This window comes from Perognathus longimembris, chromosome 17 (assembly GCF_023159225.1).
Source record: "Perognathus longimembris pacificus isolate PPM17 chromosome 17, ASM2315922v1, whole genome shotgun sequence".
Lineage (NCBI taxonomy): Eukaryota > Metazoa > Chordata > Mammalia > Rodentia > Heteromyidae > Perognathus > Perognathus longimembris.
In genome coordinates, this window is record NC_063177.1 from 11,657,836 (window position 1) to 11,679,611 (window position 21,776).

Consider the following 21,776-nt stretch of genomic DNA (forward strand, 5'->3'; position numbering starts at 1 on the left):
TAGCTAGAATTATAGGCATGAGTCACCAGCAACCAACTTGTTTTTGTTTTCTAACTTTTTGGCAATGCTTGAGGATCCCACCTATGACTGTTAGGTAAATACTCTGCACTGAGCTACCTTCCAGCTCAGTAACTCTTCTTTCCACCTCCTACAAGAGGACTTGTAGGAAAGGTTGTGGAGGCTGGAAGAATTGCATGCCACTCTTGCAAGGGTGGGGAATGTCCAGCCTCTCTCTTATCAGTTGCCCCTGGCCCCTCAGTCTGTGTTGAAATATCCAAGTGGCTGGTCATCTCTCCTCTGCTGTGCTTTTCACCTACTATTCTCACTGTGTGGACTGCCCTTTTTCTACCTTGCACCAGATGGCCTTTTAAACTCAACCCAAAGGTTGTTTGGGAGAATTTCTTTAGCTTCCTCATTTGCTTTACTTAATACTGAAAGAAAAATGGTAACTGTCATTGGATAATGGATTTCCAAAGCAGTCACTAGAAATAGGGAAAAGGAGAGAGAGAATAGAGAATCAAAATTGAAGAAATAATGTATGCTCAATGTAAGAAATTTAAACAATACAGAAAAATATACGGAAGAGCACAATCACAGAGGATCCTACCACCTAGGAATAATCATTAACATTAGATTACCACCATCTGCATAAATCTCTATGGGTATGCAAATGTAAAAGGATGGATAGAAATAATTTCACATAATTAAGATCATAATATATATGCCATTCTAAATGTTGCCATTTAAAATAAATTTAAATGTGCTTAATTTCACTTTTAATGCATTAACATAAAAAAGATGAACTTTACAGAAAGGATCGTTACAAGAATCGGTAATTACTAAAAGATAAGAATTACTGAAGGTTCACACAAAAAAAGGCATAAAGCATTGACGTTTTGGTGATTTCAAAAACTGTTTCTATATGTTTAAATTTTCAGCAGCCAAATATGACCTGCTGTACATAATGAAGAAATTGCATTTTCAACTTTGTTTCCCTTTCTTCCTTTCCCCACTGCTCCCTAACTGCAATTAGGTTGTCATGTGTTGTTTGGGACATTTACACATATTTTGGCTATCTAATCCATGTATTTGCTTATTCTCAGATCAGTATTTAGATGGATTCAATTTTAGCCATCAACTCTTTTTTTTTCTTATTTATTGTCAGACTGATGTACAGAGAGGTTACAGTTTCATACGTTAGGCATTGGATACATTTCTTGTACTGTTTGTTACCTCCTCCCTCATTCCCCTCCCCCGCCCCCTTTCCCTTTTCCCCCATGAGTTGTTCAGTTGGTTTACACCAGTTTTGCAAGTATTGCTTTTGTAGTCGTTTGTCTTTTTATCCTGTGTCTCTCAATTTTAGTATTCCCTTTCACTTTCCTAGTTCTAATACCAGTATATACAGTTTCCAATGTACTCAGATAAGATACAGTGATAGTGCGGGTACAACCACAGGAAGGGGATACAAGAGGATCATCAACAATAGAAGCTATGGTTTCACATGGCATGTTGAAAATAATTACAACAGTGATATATCACTTGTTTCCATAACATGGAGTTCATTTCACTTAGCATTATCTTATGCATTCATAGGGGCATAGCTATTAGGCTCTTGTGATCCTCTGCTGTGACTAGCCTAAACCTGTGCTAATTATTCCCTATGAGGGAGACCTTAAAGTCCATGTTTCTTTGGGTCTGGCTCACTTCACTTAGTATAATTTTTTCCAAGTCCTTCCATTTCCTTACGAATGGGACAATGCCATTCTTTCTGATAGAGGCATAAAATTCCATTCTGAATATGTACCACATTTTCCTGATCCATTCATCTACTGAGGGGCATCCATATTTTAGCTATGACAAATTGTGCTGTGATGAACATTGTTGTGCTGGTGGCTTTAGTGTGTTCTTGTTTGTGCTCTTTTGGGTAGATGCCCAAAAGTGGAGCTGCTGGGTCATAGGGGAGCTCTATGTTTAGCCTTCTGAGGAATCTCCATACCGCTTTCCAGAGTGGCTGAACCAGTTTACATTCCCACCAACAATGAAATAGGGTGCCCTTTTGGCCACATCCCCTCCAACATTTATTATTGTTAGTTTTCTTGATATAGGACATTCTTACTGGGGTGAGATGGAATCTCAATGTTGTTTTGATTTGCATTTCTTTTATGGCCAGTGATGTAGAGCACTTTTTCATAGGTCTCTTGGCCATTCACATTTCTTCATCAGAGAAGTTTCTTTTTAAGTCTTTAGCCCACTTGTTGAGGGTGCTGTTGGTTCTTTGCAGTTTTGTTTTGGAGGAAGGTAATTTTTTTAGTTCTGCATATATTTTAGATATGAGGCCTTTGTTGTATTAGCCATCAACTCTTATGTTACAGTCTGTAGATTCTTTAATGTTTTTTTGTGGTACTGGGCTTTTGAAATCAGGGCCTTGCATTTGTTTTGCAGAAGCTCTGCCACTTGAACCACACTCTTTTTTTTTTTTAATTAAACTGTTTTCTTTATTGTCAAAGTGTGGTACAGAGGGGTTACAGATTCATATGTAAGGCAGTGAGTACATTTCTTGTTCAACTTGTTACCTCCTCCCTCATTTTTCCCCCATCTCTTCCCTCCTGCTTACCCTCCTCCCCCCAAGTTGTGCTGTTGATTTACACCAAAATGTTTTGTAGGTATTGCTTTTGGAATGGTTTGTCTTTTTGTCCTTTGTCTCTCAATTTTGGTATTCCCATTCCCTTCCCCAGTTCTAATACCTGTATAAATAGTATACAGGGTATTCAGATGAGATATAGTGGAAGCAGGGTACAACCACAGGAAGAGAATACAAGAGAAACAAAACTGAACAAAACAATTGAACAAATAAACAGACAAGAAAAAGAATAATAAAAAGATACAAAAGGTACAGTTTCACATGGGATGATAATAATAGTAGAGTTCATTTCACTTGGCATCATCTTCTGTGATCATATGGGTGCAGCTATTGGGGTATTTGGATCTTCTACCATGACTGGCCTAATCTTGTACTAGCTATTCCCTATGAGGGACACCATAGGATTTATGCTTCTTTGGGCCTGGGTTACTTCACTTAATATGATTTTTTTCCAAGTCCTTCCATTTCCTTATGAATGGGGCAGTGTCATTCCTTCTGATGGAGACGTAGAATTCCATTGTGTATATGTACCACATTTTCCTCATCCAGTTTCTACTGAGGGGCATCTAGGTTGGTTCCATGTTTAACAATGACAAATTGTGCTGCGATGAACATTGTTGTGCTGGTGGCTTTAGTGTGGTCTTGCTTGTAGTCTTTTGGGTAGATGCCTAAAAGTGGGGTTGCTGGGTCATAGGGGAGCTCTATGTTTAGCCTTCTTAGGAACCTCCACACTGCTTTCCAGGGGGAGGAGGGAGGGTTTGAACAAGCTTGCATTCCCACCAACAGTATAGTAGGGTTCCATTTTGGCCACATCCTCTCCAGCATTTGTTATTGTTGGATTTCCTGATAATGGACATTCTTACTGGGGTGAGGTGGAATCTCAATGTTGTTTTGATTTGCATTTCTTTTATGGCCAGTGATGTAGAGCACTTTTTCATGTGACTCTTGGCCATTCTCATTTCTTCTTCAGAGAAGTTTCTTTTTAGGTCTTTAGCCCATTTGTTGAGAGAGCTGTTCTTTGATTGTATTGGAGGAATTTAATTTTTTGAGTTCTGTGTATATTTTAGATATCCGGCCTTTGTTCATTGTATGGCTGGTGAAGATCTTTTCCCAATCTGTGGGCTTTCTATTTACCTTGGAAGCTATGTCCTTTGCCCTGCAGAAGCTCTGTAGTTTGATACAGTCCCACTTGTCCAACCTTTCTTTGATTTGTTGCATTTCTGGACCTTTGTTGAGGGAGTTTCTTCCTAGAGTTTCTCCTTTCTTGCAGTGCTTTTAGGGTATCTGATTTTATTTCTAGGTCTTTGATCCATTTGGAATTGATTTTGGTGCAGGGTGATAAATAGGGATCTAGTTTTAGTTTGTTACAGGTGTTGACCCAGTTTTGCCAGCACTATTTGTTCAAGAGGCTGTCTTTGTTCCAACTTATATTTTTAGCTCCTTTGTCAAAGATTAGGTAGCCATAGCTCTGTACGTTCATTTCTGGGTCTTTCGTTCTGTTCCATTGGTCCTCAGGCCTGTTCTTATACCAGTACCAAGCCGTTTTTGTTAATATAGCTTTGTAATACAACTTAAAGTTTGGTATTGATATTCCTCCTGCACTATTCTTCCTACTTAGGATTGTTTTTGCTATTTGGGGTTTTTTATTGTTCCATATGAATTTCTGAATTACTTCCTCTATTTCATTGAAGAATAGTGTTGGGATATTGATTGGTATTGCATTGAATTTGTAGATAGTTTTTAGTAATATTGCCATTTTCACGATGTTAATCCTCCCAATCCAGAACCATGGGAGGTTTTCCAGTTCTTGAGTTCTGCCTTCATTTCCTTTTTCAGGTTTTTAAAGTTCTCATTATGGAGTTCTTTCACGTCTTTGGTTAAGGTTATTCTTAGGTATTTTATGTTATTTGAGGCTATTGCAAAAGGTGTTGCTTTTCTGATTTCAGCCTCACTCTTCTGGTTGTTGGCATATATAAACATTCATTTTTGAGGATTCATTTTATATCCTGCTACTTTGCCAAAGTTTTGGATCAACTCTAGTAGCTTGGGAGTAGAGTCTATGGGGTTCTTTAGGTATACGATCATGTCTGCAAAGAAAGTTTAACTTCTTTCCCATTTGGATCCCCTTTATGTTTTCATCTTGCCCAATTGCTCTGGGTAGGAATTCTAGTACTGCGTTGAATAGGAGAGGAGAGAGTAGACATCCCTGTCTTACTCCTGGTTTTAAAGGGAATGGCTTTAGCTTTTCACCATTTAGTATTATGCTTGCTGTTGGTTTGTCATAGACTGCCTTTATTATATTCAGGAATGTTTCCTGGAATCCCAGTTTTTCCAGGGCTTTTATCATAAATGGGTGCTGGGTTTTGTCGAACGCCTTTTCTGCATCTAGGGATACAACCGTGTGATTCTTGGCCTTGCTCCTGTTGATGTGGTAGATTACATTAATTGACTTGCATGAACCACACTCTTTTTCCTTCTTTTTTTTTATGCCAGTCTGAGGCTTGAACTCACAAAGCTTGAAAGCTGTCCCTGAGCTATCTTGCTCAAGTTAGCACTCTACTGCTTGAGCCACAGCTCCACTTTTGGCTTCTTGGTAGTTAATGGAACATGATTCTAACAGACTTTCTGGGCTGGACTGGCTTTGAACCTTGATCCTCAGATCTCAGCCTCTGAGTAACAAGAAATACAGAGATGATCCAGACCTTTTTAATTTTCTACTAGGGTCTCACAGTTTGCCTGAAAACAGTAAAAAGAAAGGTATTTTGATTGTAGCACCACAATCTTATTTACACTTCCCTTGTATCTCCAATGACAGATGTGCACCATTATGTTTGACTTTTTTATTTGTTAAAATGAGGCCTTGAGCTGATGTGATTCTCCCAGTCTCCACCTCTGGAGTAGCCAAGATAATAGGTGTAAGCCACGAGAGTTTCTTTATTCAGCTTTTGCTTGGCTAGTTTTATCATCAGGTAGTTTTCTGAAGAAGGACTGAGAGTATTCCTGGAGTCTTCTCTATTATGTCACCTGTATACTTGAAAGACAACTTGGCTGGGCACAAATTTGTGGGGCCATGCCTTGTTTCCTCTAAACTTGCTGGCCTTTCTGTCTCCTAAAATATTGTTATGCCAGTTTCATTACCTTACTCTTTTTTTAAATTTGGTGCTAGTACTGGGGCTTGAACTCAGGGCCTTACACTATTGTTTGGCTTTTTTGCTCAAGGCTGGAGCTCTACCACTTGAGCCACAGCTCTTTTGCTGGTTGTTTGTAGATAAGAGTCACAGATTTTTCTGCATGGGCTGGCTTTGAACCTTCATCCTCAGATCTCAGTTTCCTGAACAGCTATGATTTCAGGCAGGAGCCACTAGACCCCCAGTCTGTTTTCACCTGTTTAAGTCAATTTTAGTTCTCAAAGGATGTATCTGAGTTCTGTACCTTTTCATTGGCTGCACTTGGGAGACCATTACCAGCCAGAATTACCATAGCTGTGGAACGTGATGGTGGGCATTGAGGACTGCTAACCCTGCCTCTCTGTTCTCCCTTCTAGAGATCATTGATGACCTTGCCAATCTCGTGGAGAACACGGATGAGAAACTTCGCACCGAAACCAGGCGTGTAAACCTGGTGGAGAGAAAGTCGACATCCTGTGGTAAGAGATCTTGCTTTCGGATTTATTCAGCTGTGAGATTCCCATGTGTGTCTACTTTGCTCAAGGATTCGGTGGCTCTTCTAATACAGGCAGCACCACTTGGTGAAGTACTGAAATTGCTAAAAGATGTTTATGTCTTTTTTAAATGTCATGAATTGTTTGGGGTTCACAGGGAAGGTCATTTGTTGTTTTGTTTTAATTTAAAATAGAAAAGTTTGTTAAGTTTATAAGGATGAGTGATGAGATACAGCTAATCAACGTGGCCTAATATTCCGACCTATTAGTCAAATTCTATTCTGAATCCTAGTCTCTGACCTATTTATCCTAACCTGAATCGGAAGCCAACCAGTTTGGAAATTGTACAGTGTTATGGAGTTTATTGGACATTTGTGTTTATGCCTTTTCTAGCCAGAAGTTTAATTAGTGTACCTGTGGCAGAACAGGTTAGAGTTGCTCAGCTTTGGAAGTCTGACCAAGTTAAAAATCCTGTGTTTTGTCGCATTATTCATCTATGTGAAGTAGGGGTTCGTGTATCAAGAAAAGGATTGCTGGGCGGGGGATATGGCCTAGTGGCAAGAGTGCTTGCCTCATATACATGAGGCCCTGGGTTCGATTCCCCAGCACCACATATACAGAAAATGGCTAGAAGTGGCGCTATGGCTCAAGTGGCAGAGTGCTAGCCTTGAGCAAGAAGAAGCCAGGGACAGTGCTCAGGCCCTGAGTCCAAGGCCCAGGACTGGCAAAAAAAAAAAAAAAGAAAAGGATTGCTGGAAGTACCTCAAGTACTGTTTCTTGGGCCCTGGCCTAGGGGGTTCTCATTGAGGCGGTCTAGGAGGAGTTCAAAAGTGCTCCTTATGTTTTAAGAATACTTGGCAGCTCCATACAGCCACTTGTTCTTCTGAAGTCATCCTGATTCTAGTTTTGTGAGGTTTTGGTTTATATGGCCTGTGTACAAAGGTGAGTGCTGATGTTGAGAGCAGCCACTGTGATTATTTTCTGCTTCATCTCATAAAAGTGTACTGACTTTAAAAAGTTATTATGTTTATTAACAATACAAGAGCAGTTAGAAGTATAATTATCTGAGCTTTGTCTGATACATAGCCTCTCAATATGAAAAGCATAGTGAATTTCCCTGAGGGATCCAGCTATGGAAGGAAGTCCTCTGTGGGAGGATCCCCTAGAAGTGCAGCTGGAGAAGTGTTACTGCCCTCACCTTTGTTTCCTGATGGAGAGTCTAGAACCAACTGAAAGAGGGTCAGGTACATGTGGCTTCTGGACCCCACAGGAAGTAGAGCCCTCTGGGTGACTTCAGTTCCATTGTCACCACTAGTCCTGCTTCCTCCTCCCATAGCAGCTGTTGCCTGTCAGACACCAACCCAGCCTGTGCTTCTGCTCCTTTAGGTGTCTGCTTCTTCCTGCTCTCTGTCAGAGACAAAACCTTCCCAGGTTTACTTTACTGATCTCCTGTGATTTTTGTCCCCTTGGACTTTGTCCTTCATAACTCCATTCTGAAACTCTGAGGTTGCAAGATGTGGGTTTATTTCCATCTCCACCTCTTACTAAATTTAATTTTATATAAACTTCATGGTAAAAGAGCAGACAGCTTAACTGTCACGATTTGGCTGCATAGAATAAGTATCTAGCACTAGCCATCTTCCTGGCTTCTCATTGTCACATGCTGACCAAGATGCTGACTATAGCATGAAGGCTCTGGAACCTGAACACATACCAAGGTCTACCACTTACCAGCTATGGGACTTAGGTAAAGTCCACACTATCCTTTGCCTTGGTTTTCCCATCTTGAAAATGGAGATAATAAGAGAATATACTCCAGAAGATCATTTTGAGGAACAAATAAGTTTACTTAGTATTTGGCACTTAGTATTTGCTACAGGGAACAAGTTTTAGTTGTTGCTGTATTCAGAGCTGTAAGAGTGCTCACATGAATACTTTCCCAATTTCCTCATGCTCTAAGCAGTCACGTGGCCTGCCCATTGGAATGAATATATCCATAGGCATCTTGGTGGCTTCCTGTACTTGCAACATGGTAGCCCTGGCACATGCCATTCATGATGTCATGACAGATGCAGAATGTTCCTTATACTGTTGTCAATTTTTTTTATTTTGTAGTATTACCTAGTGACATATATATATAAAGAGAGAGAGAGGAGAGAGAGAGAAATTATTTATGTCCATAAAAATATTCTCAGCTCAACTGTTGCATGCTTATTTTTTTCCAAAGGGAAGAAATTTAGCAACTACCAGAGTTATTAAATGTTTTAAAAACTTGTTACCAGGTCAGGCACTGATGGCTCACTGATTACCTACTCAGGAGGCTCAGATCTGAGTGTAGTAGTTTGAAGCCAGCCCTGGCAGGAAAGTCCATGAGACTCTTATCTCCAATTAACCACCCAAAAGCCAGAAGTGGAGCTGTGGCTCAAATGGTAAAGCACTAGCCTTGGGCAAAAAAAGCTCAGGACAGTGCCTAAACCCTGAATTTAAGCCCTAGCTAGTGCTGCCACAAGAGAACAAAACAGCTTGTTACTGATATCTTAAAATAAGTTATCTAAAGTTATCTCATAGGCTGGGAGTATGGCCTAGTGGTAAAGTGCTCGTCTAAAGTTATCTCATGCCTCGTTATTATTTTTTAATTTGTTTTATTAAGGTGGGGTATGGAGGGGTTACCATTTCAACACCGTTTATTTTTTATATATGTGTGTATGTTACCTGTGACAGAGTTCTATCTAATAAATTAGATACTGAAAAAGGAATTTATTCTTTGGTAATTTGGAGTTTGGACTCAGATTTTCAATCGCTTGACTTTTTGCTCAATTTTTTTGCTCATGGCTGGTGCCATAACTCTAATCCAACTTTTTTTTCCTGGTTAATTATAGTGTCTTGTAGACCTTTCTGAGCTGGCTTTGAACTATGATCCTCTATATGCCAGCCAGCCAGCATAGCTAGGATTGCAGGCATAAGTCACCATTTTCCCTTTTGTTCTTCCAGCCCAAGTTGGTAGTAGCTTCCTTCAGTTTTAAATCTTAGTAACCAAATCTTGGGATGTATTCCCACTGTTTGAGCCATCCATGAATAGTTTTAGTCTTCCTGGTTGGATGCTGACTGAAATGTTTGAGAAGAGGGTCATTATCTGCATTGTTTGCCACTTGGGCTGCTGTGTTGAGAGAAGACATGGTACACTAGAGTATGTGAGAGGTCTGTTAGAGGCTGGTTATAATAAAGTCCTGGTGGTAGCTCACAATAGTGAGCTAGTATGGTAAAAAGTGGCTGAATTATGGATGTGTTTTGGAGGTTGAACCATAGGGTTTATCTGATGTCTTTTGCTTTGAAAAATATTGTTTATGTATATATGAAGACAAGTACAGGGTCATATGCATATATACACAAACAAATTGGTTAAAGTATGGTATTTTCAAGGTAGGATTCCAATGGTAACTCCTCTAAACAACTAATGAACAGTTTAATAAAATGAATACCACGAGGCTGGAACATATGTTGTCGGGGGGGGTGGGTTGGGGAGGAGGGACATACAAATGGAGAGAAGGCAAATACAGTCATTATATTCAGTGTACATATGTGAAAATATAGCCATGTGACTTGAGGGGGTATGGGTGAGGATGGGAAAGATGGGGTCAACAATGGGAGGGGTGATACTGAGCAAGGAGCCCTGTACTTATAAACTGATTTGTTGAATTGAAACCCACTTGTACAACTGCTTAAAGATTAAAGCAAGAAATATTTTTGTGCTTCTGCCAGTACATAAAATATTCTTACTTGAACTCTTCTTTTACTAGTGTAGATAATTCTGCACTACAATACTATCTAATTTAGGAACAACAAACATTTTGCCAGTGGGTTGGACAAAATTAGGGGTTGTTTAAGGTGAGGTTAGCCAACTAGCACTCCCAGAACTGTAAGAATTCCCTCAAGGTAGAGTACAGTAGAGTACATGCCTGGGAAGTGGAAACAATGGAAAAAATGACAATGAAAAGAAATAGTTTGCACAATCCTATCTCAAAAACAAACTGGTTATAATGGTATAATCTAAAACCCCAGTGGTACAGATGGCAGAGGATTATTATCTAAGGCTGAGGCATTGCTCAAATAGGTTAGCACCTGTGTACCAAGTATGAGGGTCCTGAGTTCAAACCCCAGAACTTCCAAAAAACAAAATCCCTTCAGAGCTAGAAAAAACAGGAAAATATAAAAACTCTTATGATTCTGCATTTCAAATTCATAAAGAAATATATAACTTTAATACATCTAGTCAGGTGTGGCAGTGCCCAGCAACTGTGGGACTGGACCAGGAAAGGATTGTGAATTTAAGATAGGCCTTGTACAATGAAGTGAGACTTTGTCTCAAGGGAAAAAAAAGGAACATATATTTGTTGAACAGTTTTTCACTGGGTTTCCACCATGATCCAGGCATTGGTAGAGTCCTCAAAAAACAAAGATGTAAAGGAACTGATGTTATCATTAACAAAATTGCCTTCACAGAGTCAGCAAAGCAATTGTGTTTGGCCTCAGGAAAGGTACTGTGGCCATCTATTGCTGTGTATTCCATTGACTTTCATTGCCTCTGCTTGGCTACCTTGGCTGGGCCTGGTTTGGGGGCACTGCACAGAATGGAGTTATTTAACGTATTAAGCTTCCCTGTGTGCAGGGTGCTATTCTAAGTACTTTATGTTTACAAGTCTGTGAATCATCTTAGCAATGAAATGAATTCAGTTTACTCCCACACATGTGATTTCTTGCCACCCTTCCCCGCAACCAAAACAAGCCGCCTTGTGATGTGTTAGGGGTTGCAAAGGCATCACAGCAGCAAGAGCAGCTCCTAGGTGAGGACTGGCTCCCTCTCCACCTTCCCTCCCATCCTAGCCTTCCTCCTCTTACCTCTTACTTTGCTATGGAAACTACCATTCCCCATGTGGCTCATTCCAGCAGCCTACCTACCTTCCATACCAAACCTGATAACATTTGGAGAAGAATTTTTTGCATTTTTATTTTTGAAAGAAATTTTTCAATTACATATGCATCTATTGGTGTACGCTGTTTTGTTTGCATACTGATGAGGGTTCAGCAGGTGGTCTTTAAAGCCCTGCCGGACTTAATATGAAGCCTGTGGACAGAAGGCATATGGTAGAATTTACTGAGGCACAGCAGGCCATAGCAAAATTAATCTGACCTGTTATTAAAAGTTTTTAATGATTATAGCATATATATATGATAACATTTTACCAGTTTTTATACCTTTTGGTTTTTTAGGTGCTACAGTTTTTTTTAACTTGGAGCCTCTCACTCTTGTTTATCCACTTTCAATCAAGGCTGGCACTCTACCATTTGAGCCACCCCTCCACTTCTGGCTTTTGACTAGTTAATTGGAGGTGAGTGAGTACAGACTTTCCTGCCCTGGATGGCTTCCAACTGTGAGCCTCAAATCTCAGCCTCCTGAGTAGCTACAATTACTGGTGTTAGCTATCCATGCCTGGCTTCCATTTGAGCTGCTTTTAAATTATAAGTACATTTTCATTGTGTAGGTATCACCAGAACTTTTTTCCCCTTCCTTTTCTAGTACTGGGAGTGGAACTCAGTGCCTGGCACATTCTAGGCAACAGTTCTACACTTCACTCCTCCCTAGCCCTCCAGAACATCCCTAACTGAAATTTGCCTTAAAAATAACTACCCATTTCTCCCTCCCCTCCATTTCTCCCTCTCCAGCCCCTGTAACTACTTTTCTGCTACCTTCCATCTCTACAATTTTCTCTAGGTACTTATATAACTGGAGTCATAAACTATTCCTTTGTGTTTGGCTTTTATTATGTATCAGAATGTATTCATGTTATAAATTAAATCATTATAATTATCCATGCTCTAGCATATGAATAACAGTTCAGTCCTTTGGGGTGCAGGCAGTACTAGGGCTTGAAATCACAGCCTCACACTTAAGCCACATGCCACCCCTCTTTTGCTTCAGTTATTTTTCAAATTGGGTTTCATGTTTTTGCCCAGGGCCAGTGACCATGATCCTTCTACCTTTGTCTCCTATATAGCTAGGACAACAGATGTGAATACCATGCTGGGCTTGTTGAATTAGATGGGATCTTGCAAACTTTTTGCCCTAACTGGCCTCCGGACCATAATCTTCCTTATCGTCCTCTCCCAAGTAGCTAGGATTACAGGTATTCACCACCATCAGTTGTTTTTTGAATTTAAAAAAAAAAAAATGTGGGCTGGGATGTAGCTCAGTGGCAAAGCAATCCCCCTAGCAAATGAAACATCCTGGGTTCAATCCCCAGTACCAAAAAAGAAAAGACCAAAAAAAAAAAAAAAGTGACAAGCTTGAGAGCATTCTGATAGAACACGAGTACAAAAATTAACAGGAGAAATTTTTAAAAGACCAAATGGAATTTGTAGAAATTAAAATTGAAACTTGAATGGACATTTTTGGTACCAGCAAAAGAGAATCAACCAGAGGATAAATCTAGGGAGTGGGAATAAAAACCACCAATAAACCTTATTCCCTTTTCATAAATATTAGCATTTAGAAGATGTCATCATAATAGGAAAGGCACTAGAGTGGCCAACGATTACACACCTCAAGCCCTAGCAAAGAGTCCATTACCTGCTCTTCTCTAATGCAAGGCTAGACTGATGATTTTAAGTGGAAGCATGGACATGCACATACATGCACCTGCAGGTGCTGGAATCAAGCAGCTCATTCAAGTGTAGCTTGGTAGCAGCTCACATGGTGAGCACTCTATTGCTGTGTAACCTAGAAGACTTGAGCAAGTTATGGAGGGGCTGTGCCTCATCATCTTTTACTCAAGGGGTATAAAACTGGGTTGTGAACCATGAAATGACCTTTTGTTTCTGTGCCCTATGTGTATTTTCCATGATGGTTTGATGCATCAGTCATAGAGGCTTTGAACACAAGGGGATTTCTAGTTATAAACACAGCGAGACCTGCCAGGAACCACACAGGAGAAGGGCCCAATGATGAATTCGTTTGTTCAGTTGTTAACAAAGAATTCAAGAACCTCTTTGTGGACCTTTCACTCCAGAGCCCGGGCTTTAAGATTTTTACTGCAATCTTTGTGTGGTCTTTTCCTCCCTTTTCTTCTCTTAGCCATAGCCCCATGATAGCACCAAGGAGAAAGCAATATTGGTTTTTTTTGTTGTTGTTGTTTTTGCTTTCTAGATTCCAAAGGCATATTAGACTGATAGGTTCACTTAGTTCTCCAATGTATTTTTGGATCTGCTTCTTGTATTAAGGACATTTACATAAAAGTTGCATCTTTGTAATTGCAATTTAAATATTCAGTGTGCCTGATCCTCATTAGAATTCAAACTAGAGCCTGTCTGAGTCTGACTAGAGAGCCAATTGTGAAGGCCCAGACTGAGAATTGTGAATGATGCTGGTGGAGGGACAGTCCTGCTTCCCAGCATATTGACTATTATGTAATGTTGTCTAAGCACATCTTGCGTGATATTTAGCAGTGCTCTGTTCCAATGAAATGGTTGGGAAGTAGCCCAGCCGGTCCTGCACGGACAGGCTTCAGGAACATTGCATCTGCACCTCCTGGAGCCTCTGAAAGTTTGTTTTCTTCTCTATAGAATGAGAATAACAGTTACCAGTGGAATATCCTGGACCAGAGATTTCAGAATAGGAAAAGACCCCAAATCTGAAACACTTCTGGTCTCAAGCATTTAGGTTAAGGGATTTTGACCTGTGCTGGGTTAACACACATTTGTTATTCTGTACACTCACAGAAAACAAGTTAGGGAATGTTGTGATTGGTACCAGTGAGGCCTCAGTAAATGTTGACTGTGCTACCTGCAGGTTCTGCTAGCCGCCTAGCAGCATTAGTGGGCCTTAAGGAGAATAATGCCCCCTTAACTTCCTGAAATAGGGACATGCTCCCTTAGTTAAAAATGGAGCTGCTGGAGGATTTTTTTTCTATTTTTTTAATTCTGGTGTCAGTATTGAGGCTTGAACTCAGGACCTGGGTGCTATCCCTGACTTTTTTGCTCAGAGCTGGTTCTCTACCACTGAGCCATAGCTCAAGTTAGAGTTATGAATCTTACAGACTTTTCTGCCCAGACTAGCTTTGAAACAGGGATTCCTCAGAATCTCAGCATCCTGAGTAGCTAGGATTACAGGTGTGAGCCACTTGGCACCTGGCATATTCGAGTTTGGGTTTTTTTTTTAATTTTTTTGTTATTATATGTACAGAGGGGTCACAGCTTTATAAGTCAAATAATGAGTACATTTCTTTTTGGGCAATGTCACCCTTTCTTCACGCCCTCACAGTTTTTCCTACCTGTCCCTTCCCACATATCGTATAGTTCATTTTCAACATAGTGTCTAGTGAGTACCACTGCTGCATTTGTTCACCTTTTGTCTCTCCATTTCGATGTTTTTTTAGTGGAAATTTACACATTTGTGGGTGACGTTCATTACCAGTTCTGAAATATTGCTTATGTTAATACCTTCAGATAGCCCTTAAATATGCATCATCTTCAGTTCTGAACATTATAAAACATTGGTAAGAAGCTGAGTTTAAGTTGTATAGATAATGTAACAGATCTCAGTGCTGTTTTTGTCATTCAACAAATTGTTTAAAAAAAAACAAAACTACCACAGTCAGATGCCAGTAGCACACACCTATAATCCTAGCTACTTATGAACCTGAGAATGGGAAGGTTGTAGTTTGAGGCCACCCTGGGCAGAAAAGTTCACAAGATTTTCTTCTCAATTTATAATCATCTATAGTGGCATGTGCCTGTCATCCCAAGCCACATGGGAGGCCAAGGTGGGAGAATTGTGGTAGTAGGCCAGTCCAGGCAGAGAAGTTTGTGAGATTTCATTTCCACAAAAGGGAATCTGGATGCAATGGCATTTGTCTGTAATCCCAGAGATGACAGGAAGACTGAAATGAGGCTGATTGTAGCTCACATTGTATGCCTAGTTGGGAAACAAAATCCTATCCTAAAAATAACCAGTGAAAAACAAGTGGACATTTTTCTCAGCAGAATGCCAACCTAGCAAGTTCAAAGCCCTGAGTTCAGACCTCATGTTTAAGAAGCTATCACAAAGCAAGATGTGATTTTCACACCTATAATCCCAGCTACTCAGGAGAAAGAACTCAGGAAGATTATGGTTCAACGCATACCAGGCAAAATGTTAGCAAGGCCTGACTCAGTCAATTGCCAGATGTGCTGGTATGTACCTGTGACCAAGGAGACTATAAATAGGAAGATTACCCTCTGAAGGTGGCCTAGGAAAGGGAAGATCCTACCTGAACAGTAAGAAAGGATTGGCCACTGTGGTTCAAGTGATAGAGTACCTGAAAGGTCCTAAGTTCAAACCACAGCAACACATGCATGCATGCACAAAGAAAAAAATACCACCACAAACATAAGCAATTCATTTGGATCAAGAAATAATTATGGGGCTGGGGATATAGCCTAGTGGCAAGAGTGCCTGCCTCGGATACACGAGGCCCTAGGTTCGATTCCCCAGCACCACATATACAGAAAACGGCCAGAAGCGGCGCTGTGGCTCAAGTGGCAGAGTGCTAGCCTTGAGCGGGAAGAAGCCAGGGACAGTGCTCAGGCCCTGAGTCCAAGGCCCAGGACTGGCAAAAAAAAAAAGAAAAAGAAATAATTATGCAGGTTCCTTCCCTGCTTACTGTTTACCAGGAATATTGCTTCTTGGACTTTTTCCACTCTTTTTCTCCCTTCCTTTGTCATTGCTTCTTGAGGTAACTCATGAAATTACTCAACCTTTGTTTTCTTTACTAATGTGCAGAACCACCTACTCTGTCACACCAGTGAATGTCTGCCTTCGAAACTACCTTGTCTTCTGGATTCCTTGTGGGCTAATCTCCTTCTATGCCAATATATGACTGGGCACCCACTGTGTACTAGCCATTGGGCTATGACCTGCAGCTGAAAGATAGAACTTACTATAAGAAGAGAGACAAAGAATCCTGCTGGACAGACAGCACACCAATATCTGAAACTTAGTTTAGAAAGGTAGAGAGTAACAATGAGAAGGAAATAGCATTCCAGGTAATAATAAATACAGATTTAAAGAAGATCCTGATACCACCAAGTTTCTCAAACAAGTAGGACTGGCTGGTTGGGATAAAAGACTCTTGTCTAAAAAGTATAGAATGTAGCTAAAGCCAAAGATGGTGTCCTATGCCTGTAATCCAGACTGCTCATAAGGCAGAGATCTGGAGGATCATAGTTTGAAGAAAAAGTTAGCAGGACCCCATGGCAACCAAAAAACTGGATATAGTGGTCTGTGTCTATGATGTTAAGCAAAATGCATAAGCAGGAGGATGGCAGTCCACACCACCATAAGCAAAAGAACATAAGACCATATCTGAAAAATAGCTAAAGCAAAAAAAAAAAAAAAAAGTCTAGCGCATGGCTCAAGTGAGAGACCCCGAGTTCAAACCCCAGTACGACCCTCACCTTCCCCCAAAAAAAGAAAACAATGACTAATGCTAGCTTCTGAGGAGGCAGAGATACAAAGGATTATAGTTTGAGGCCAGCCTAGGCAAAAGGTTTGCAAGACTCCATCTCATCCGTTAGCTGAGTGTCATGATGTATGACTGTCAGATTAGCTACAAGGATAATGTATATAGGAGGGTCTCAGTCCATGTTGGCCTGGACAAAAGACCCTATTTGAAAAACAACTAAAAGCAAAAAGAGGTGGGGGTAGAGTGCCTGCCTAGCAAGCACAAGACCCAGAGTTCAAACCCCACAGCTGCCAAAAAACAGCAATGAAATCTTTCAGTACAGAAAAGTATCTATGATTGTAACTTTGATCATATTTATGTGAATTGTGGCCCCTATGTTGAGCTTTAGTATATGAATGTGCCAAACATCTACCCAGCCATTGATATAACAACACACACAAATCAAATGGAAGAGTTTTCCTTTTTTATACATACCTTTTTCGACGGATTTAAAACTTCATCTCACAGACATATCTGGAATGTTTTAGGGGAAAAAAAGTCTTCTCTGTCACAAAGATAATATAGTATCTAAATAGTGTGAAACAATCAGGAAAGCTGCTACTTGAATCCAAGAAAATACTTTGATGTTCCAATGTGTTATGCCCTGTAGGAGTTGTTCAGTATTCATTTCAGGAGCTGAAATATCCAGTTCATAGGTTTTCCCCTTCCCTTGGCCCATAAACACTATATTCTGTGGTTGCTCATGAAATTTATGTAATGCACATTAATTTCTTGTGGTCAGAATCTCCTTAATATCTGACCACACACTGCTGTCTGTTTGAGTTTGAGTTATGACAAGTGGAAAAGCCAGTTTTTCTGCTAATAGCATTTATTTGAGAGTGGGAATAGGAGCAGTAAATTCAAATGGGGGTGCTTCAGCTTAATCCAGGAAAAATGAAGTCTTTGAGAGGAGTACAGAATTGGAAAGGCTTTTCTTAATAGAAGGTGATTGATAGGGGCTGACAGCCTCAGAGCTGTCACCAGGACCACCTCCGAGCCCTCCATGCTTCACAAACTCTGCAAGGAGCCATTGACTTTTGCTATCATCAAGGATATTGTCAGGAATGATCACAAAGCATAATCATTTTTTACATTATTGTTTTTGCTGGTGTGGTTTGGAACAATCATTGATTTCAGAGGGCAGTTTCTTTTCTTTACTGAGTAATAATTATGATTGATGATATTACTGGTGTATGTGTTTGTGTGCATTTTCTGGTAATGTCTGCTCTCAGTTAATTAGTCTGCCCCCTCTATGGGAGTAGCATACACTGGCTGGATCGTGAAGAACTGTCAGTATTCTTGGGACAGAGTATGTTTTACATACTCCAAGTATGCTTTTCAGATTTTTTTGTGTGTATATATGCTCAGGAGAAAGAGCCACCTATCACCTGGCTTAATGTACTTTGCTAACAGTGCCTACCCTTTCAGGAGCTCATTACACTCAGGACTCCTCATTCCCATATAGATTTTGCTTTGTATTTGTAAATGAAATGAAGAAATGAAGAATTGGATTCTAGTGGGGGCTGAAATTAGCTAAGCTAGGTAAACTTGGAGGAGGGTGTCACCTTCTGTCATTTTATATGTAAAAAATCAGTGGCCCTAGACTAGATAGCTATTATTCCATTCATCTCTAATTTTATTTTTCTATCTTTTTGAACAGAATTAAACACCTTACTCCATTCTGTACAGACACACACTTCAGTAAGTCATGTAGACTAGGGTCTAGACAAGACTTTGTGAATCTTCTTTCATGTAGGGTGGTCAGTGCCAGCTTACTTATTCAGGAGCGTATTTGTGTTCTTGTGTCAGTTAAACAGTATTTATGTGTACATACAACTTCATCAGAACCAAAGAAGAAAGAAATGTTTTCATGGGAGATGGGAAAACGTAGTGAGCTTAGTATGTATAAGAAAATAAAGAAATTGAGTACTAGAAACTGTTACTCCTGGGTTCTGTGTTCAAAAGTCATTGGAAGATTTGTTATGTTTGCCTCTCAAATTGGCTTTATGCTTCTAAGACTATTAGTATCATTAGTTATGCATTTAGAAGTAACTTGGTAGCTGAGTACTTGTGGCTCCTATCTGTAATCCTAGCTACTCAGAAGGCTGAGATCTGAGGATCCCAGTTCCAAGCCAGATTAGGCAGGGAAGTCTGTGAGACTCTTATCAAATGAACCAGCAAAAAGTTGGAAGTGGGGCTGTGACAAGTAGTAGAGCAGTAGCCTTGAGCAAAAAAGCTTAGGGATATTGCCAAGGCCGCGAACCAGTTTTTGTCGTTTTTAGAAAGCAACTTGGCAGACAGATGTGTGTATTTGTGGTACTAGGGCTTGAACCCAGAGCCAAGTACTCTACAACTTGAGTCACACCCTTGGTCCATGTTTTATTTTCTAAAATGATCCCCTCAAATGCAAGTTTGGAGTACAACTTTTCATGACTTTGCTCAGTTAAAAAAAAAAATCTAGGGCTGGGAATATGGCCTAGTGGCAAGAGTGCTTGCCTCGTATACATGAAAGCCCAGGGTTCGATTCCCCAGCACCACATATGTAGAAAACGGCCAGAAGTGGCGCTGTGGCTCAAGTGGCAGAGTGCTAGCCTTGAACAAAAAGAAGCCAGGGACAATGCTCAGGCCCTGAGTCCAAGGCCCAGGACTGGCAAAAAAAAAAAAAGTTTCTGTTACTGACAAAAATAAACATATTTTTTTAAAAAAATCTAACTGTAAGATGCTTTACATGGACGCAAGAGTGGTTTGTAAGATTACTATCTGCAAGTTACCTTCTTTGCACATTATCACAAAGAAAATTCACGTATCAGATTATCTTCCTGGATATCTAGTGTTTGACACTGTTTAAGAGGTGTATGAGCGAGGCACCAGTGGCTCACATTTGTAATCCTAGCTACTCGGGAGACTGAGATCTGAGGATTGCATTTTGAAGCCAGCCTGGGCAGTAAAGCCCATGAGACTCTTCAACAAACTACTCAGAAAAAGCCTGAAGTGGTGCTATGGCTCAAGTGATGAGTGCTAGCCTTTGAACACAGAGAGGCTCTGAGTTCAAGCCCCAGTACTGTAAAAACAAACAAACAAACAACCCATAAAAACAAAAAACCCAGATGTGTGTGTTACTGGAGTGTGCTAAGAGAATGAGATAACAGATCCCCACCATTGCTTAGGAGAAATAGTGGTATTGTTAAAAGTTAAACAAACACAAATAGAACTACAGTGAGAAGGGAAGCAAACAAGGTTTAAGATGTCTTTTTGAGAGTAATAGTGACTGCATTAATTCTGTAGGAAACAGCTCTACAGGTCTGTTTGTTGCTCTGCCCACAAGTAAGTCTTCATTCTCACTCCTCCCCAAGCCCTTGAGGAAGCAGCTCAGTGGCAAAGCAGTGCCTGTTGCTTACACAGACAACCAGCCCTTTTCACTGATTTCTGGCCAGAATGAAGTAGATTCCCACTTCAGACTGCACACATATGAAATGAAATAGGAGGGGTTGGGTTGTTGAGTAAGGGATGTTGTGCTGTTAGAAAATAAACTGGGGCCAGGTACCAGTGGCTCACACATGTAATCCTAGATAATCAGGAGGCTGAGATCTAAGGATCATGGTTTGAAACCAGCCTGGGCAGGAAAGTCCATGAGACTCTTACCTCCAATTAACTACCTAAAAGCCAGAAGTGGAGTTATGAATGAAAAAACTCTGGGATAGCACCCATTCCCTGAATTCAAGCCCCAGAACTGCCACACACACATACACGAGTACTTGCTTTGGCAGCACATATACTAAAATTGGAATGATAAAGAGAAGATTCTTGGAAAAAAATCATACAAAGTGAAGTAAGCCATGCCCAAAGAAACATAGACTCTATGGTTTCCCTCATTGGTAACAATTAGCTCATTTCTAGAAGAGAAGATCACAATAGCTTAATAGCTGTGTACATATGAACACATAAGATGATGCTAAGTGAAATGAACTCCAAGTTATGGAAACAAGTGGTTTATCATTGTTATTTTCAATGTACCACATGAAATTATGCCTTTTCTTTTGTCTTTCTTCCCCATGGTTTTATCCCTGATGTCACTGTAACTGATTTTGGTACCCTGGGTATTGTATATACATTTATTAGAACTAGGGAACAGAAGGGGAACATCAAAATGGAGCGACATAGGGTAAAAGGAGAACCAATGAAAGAACACTACTTACAAGACAATATGCTGTAAGCAAACTATACAACTTTGGGAGGGTTGGGTAGGGGGGAAGGTGGGAGAAAAATGAAGGAAGAGGTAACAAGTTGGATAAGTAATGTACTCACTGCTTTATGTATGAAACTGTAACCCCTCTGTACTCACTTTGACAATAAATAATTTAAAAAGCAAAACAGAAAACAAATTGGAGCTGGCACTTGCTCAGTGGTTGAGCACTTGCCCAATACTGCAGTAAATAAATTTTAAAAATAGATAATTTGCCCTTTGGAAATACAATCCTATAAGCTCTAGTATTAGCTTTTAAATAACGACTCCAGATGTTGTTGCATAAATGAAGTTTTTTTTTTTAATCAGCTCTAGGGAATCCATTAATTGGTTCCAACAGAATTTGGCATTTATTACCAGTGACTTGGTATTTATCTTTTGGCTCACCTTCCCTTTCTATTTCAGGATCAGGCAATAGTGACAATATTCAGTCAGTGAACCGTGTTAAATTCCCCTGAATAATTGATTTGGAGTTCATTTTAAATCACTGTTGGTTTTCTCTGCCCATGAGTATGGAGACTAAGGTCAATTTTTGTGGATTAGCAGTAAATCAATCTTTGTATTGGACTTGAATCTGTGACTCACTTTCTGCTTCTCTGCTGCTGACTGCTGGGTGCTGATATTACCTGATTGGCTATGACTCAGTTGTCCCTGAGAACCATCTCCAAATGTTCCTCAGCTCCAGCTTGTGTCTCT

General features: G+C 40.2%; 1 protein-coding gene across 1 annotated transcript in view; it reads left to right on the forward strand.

Annotated features, from left to right (window-relative positions):
• Stx8 (syntaxin 8) overlaps nucleotides 1-21,776 on the forward strand; it is a 257,324-nt gene that overhangs the window by 151,422 nt on the left and 84,126 nt on the right. The window contains exon 7 of the mRNA XM_048365223.1: nucleotides 6,186-6,287. Within this exon, the coding sequence (XP_048221180.1) occupies nucleotides 6,186-6,287 (102 nt within the window). The remainder of the gene's footprint in view (nucleotides 1-6,185; nucleotides 6,288-21,776) is intronic.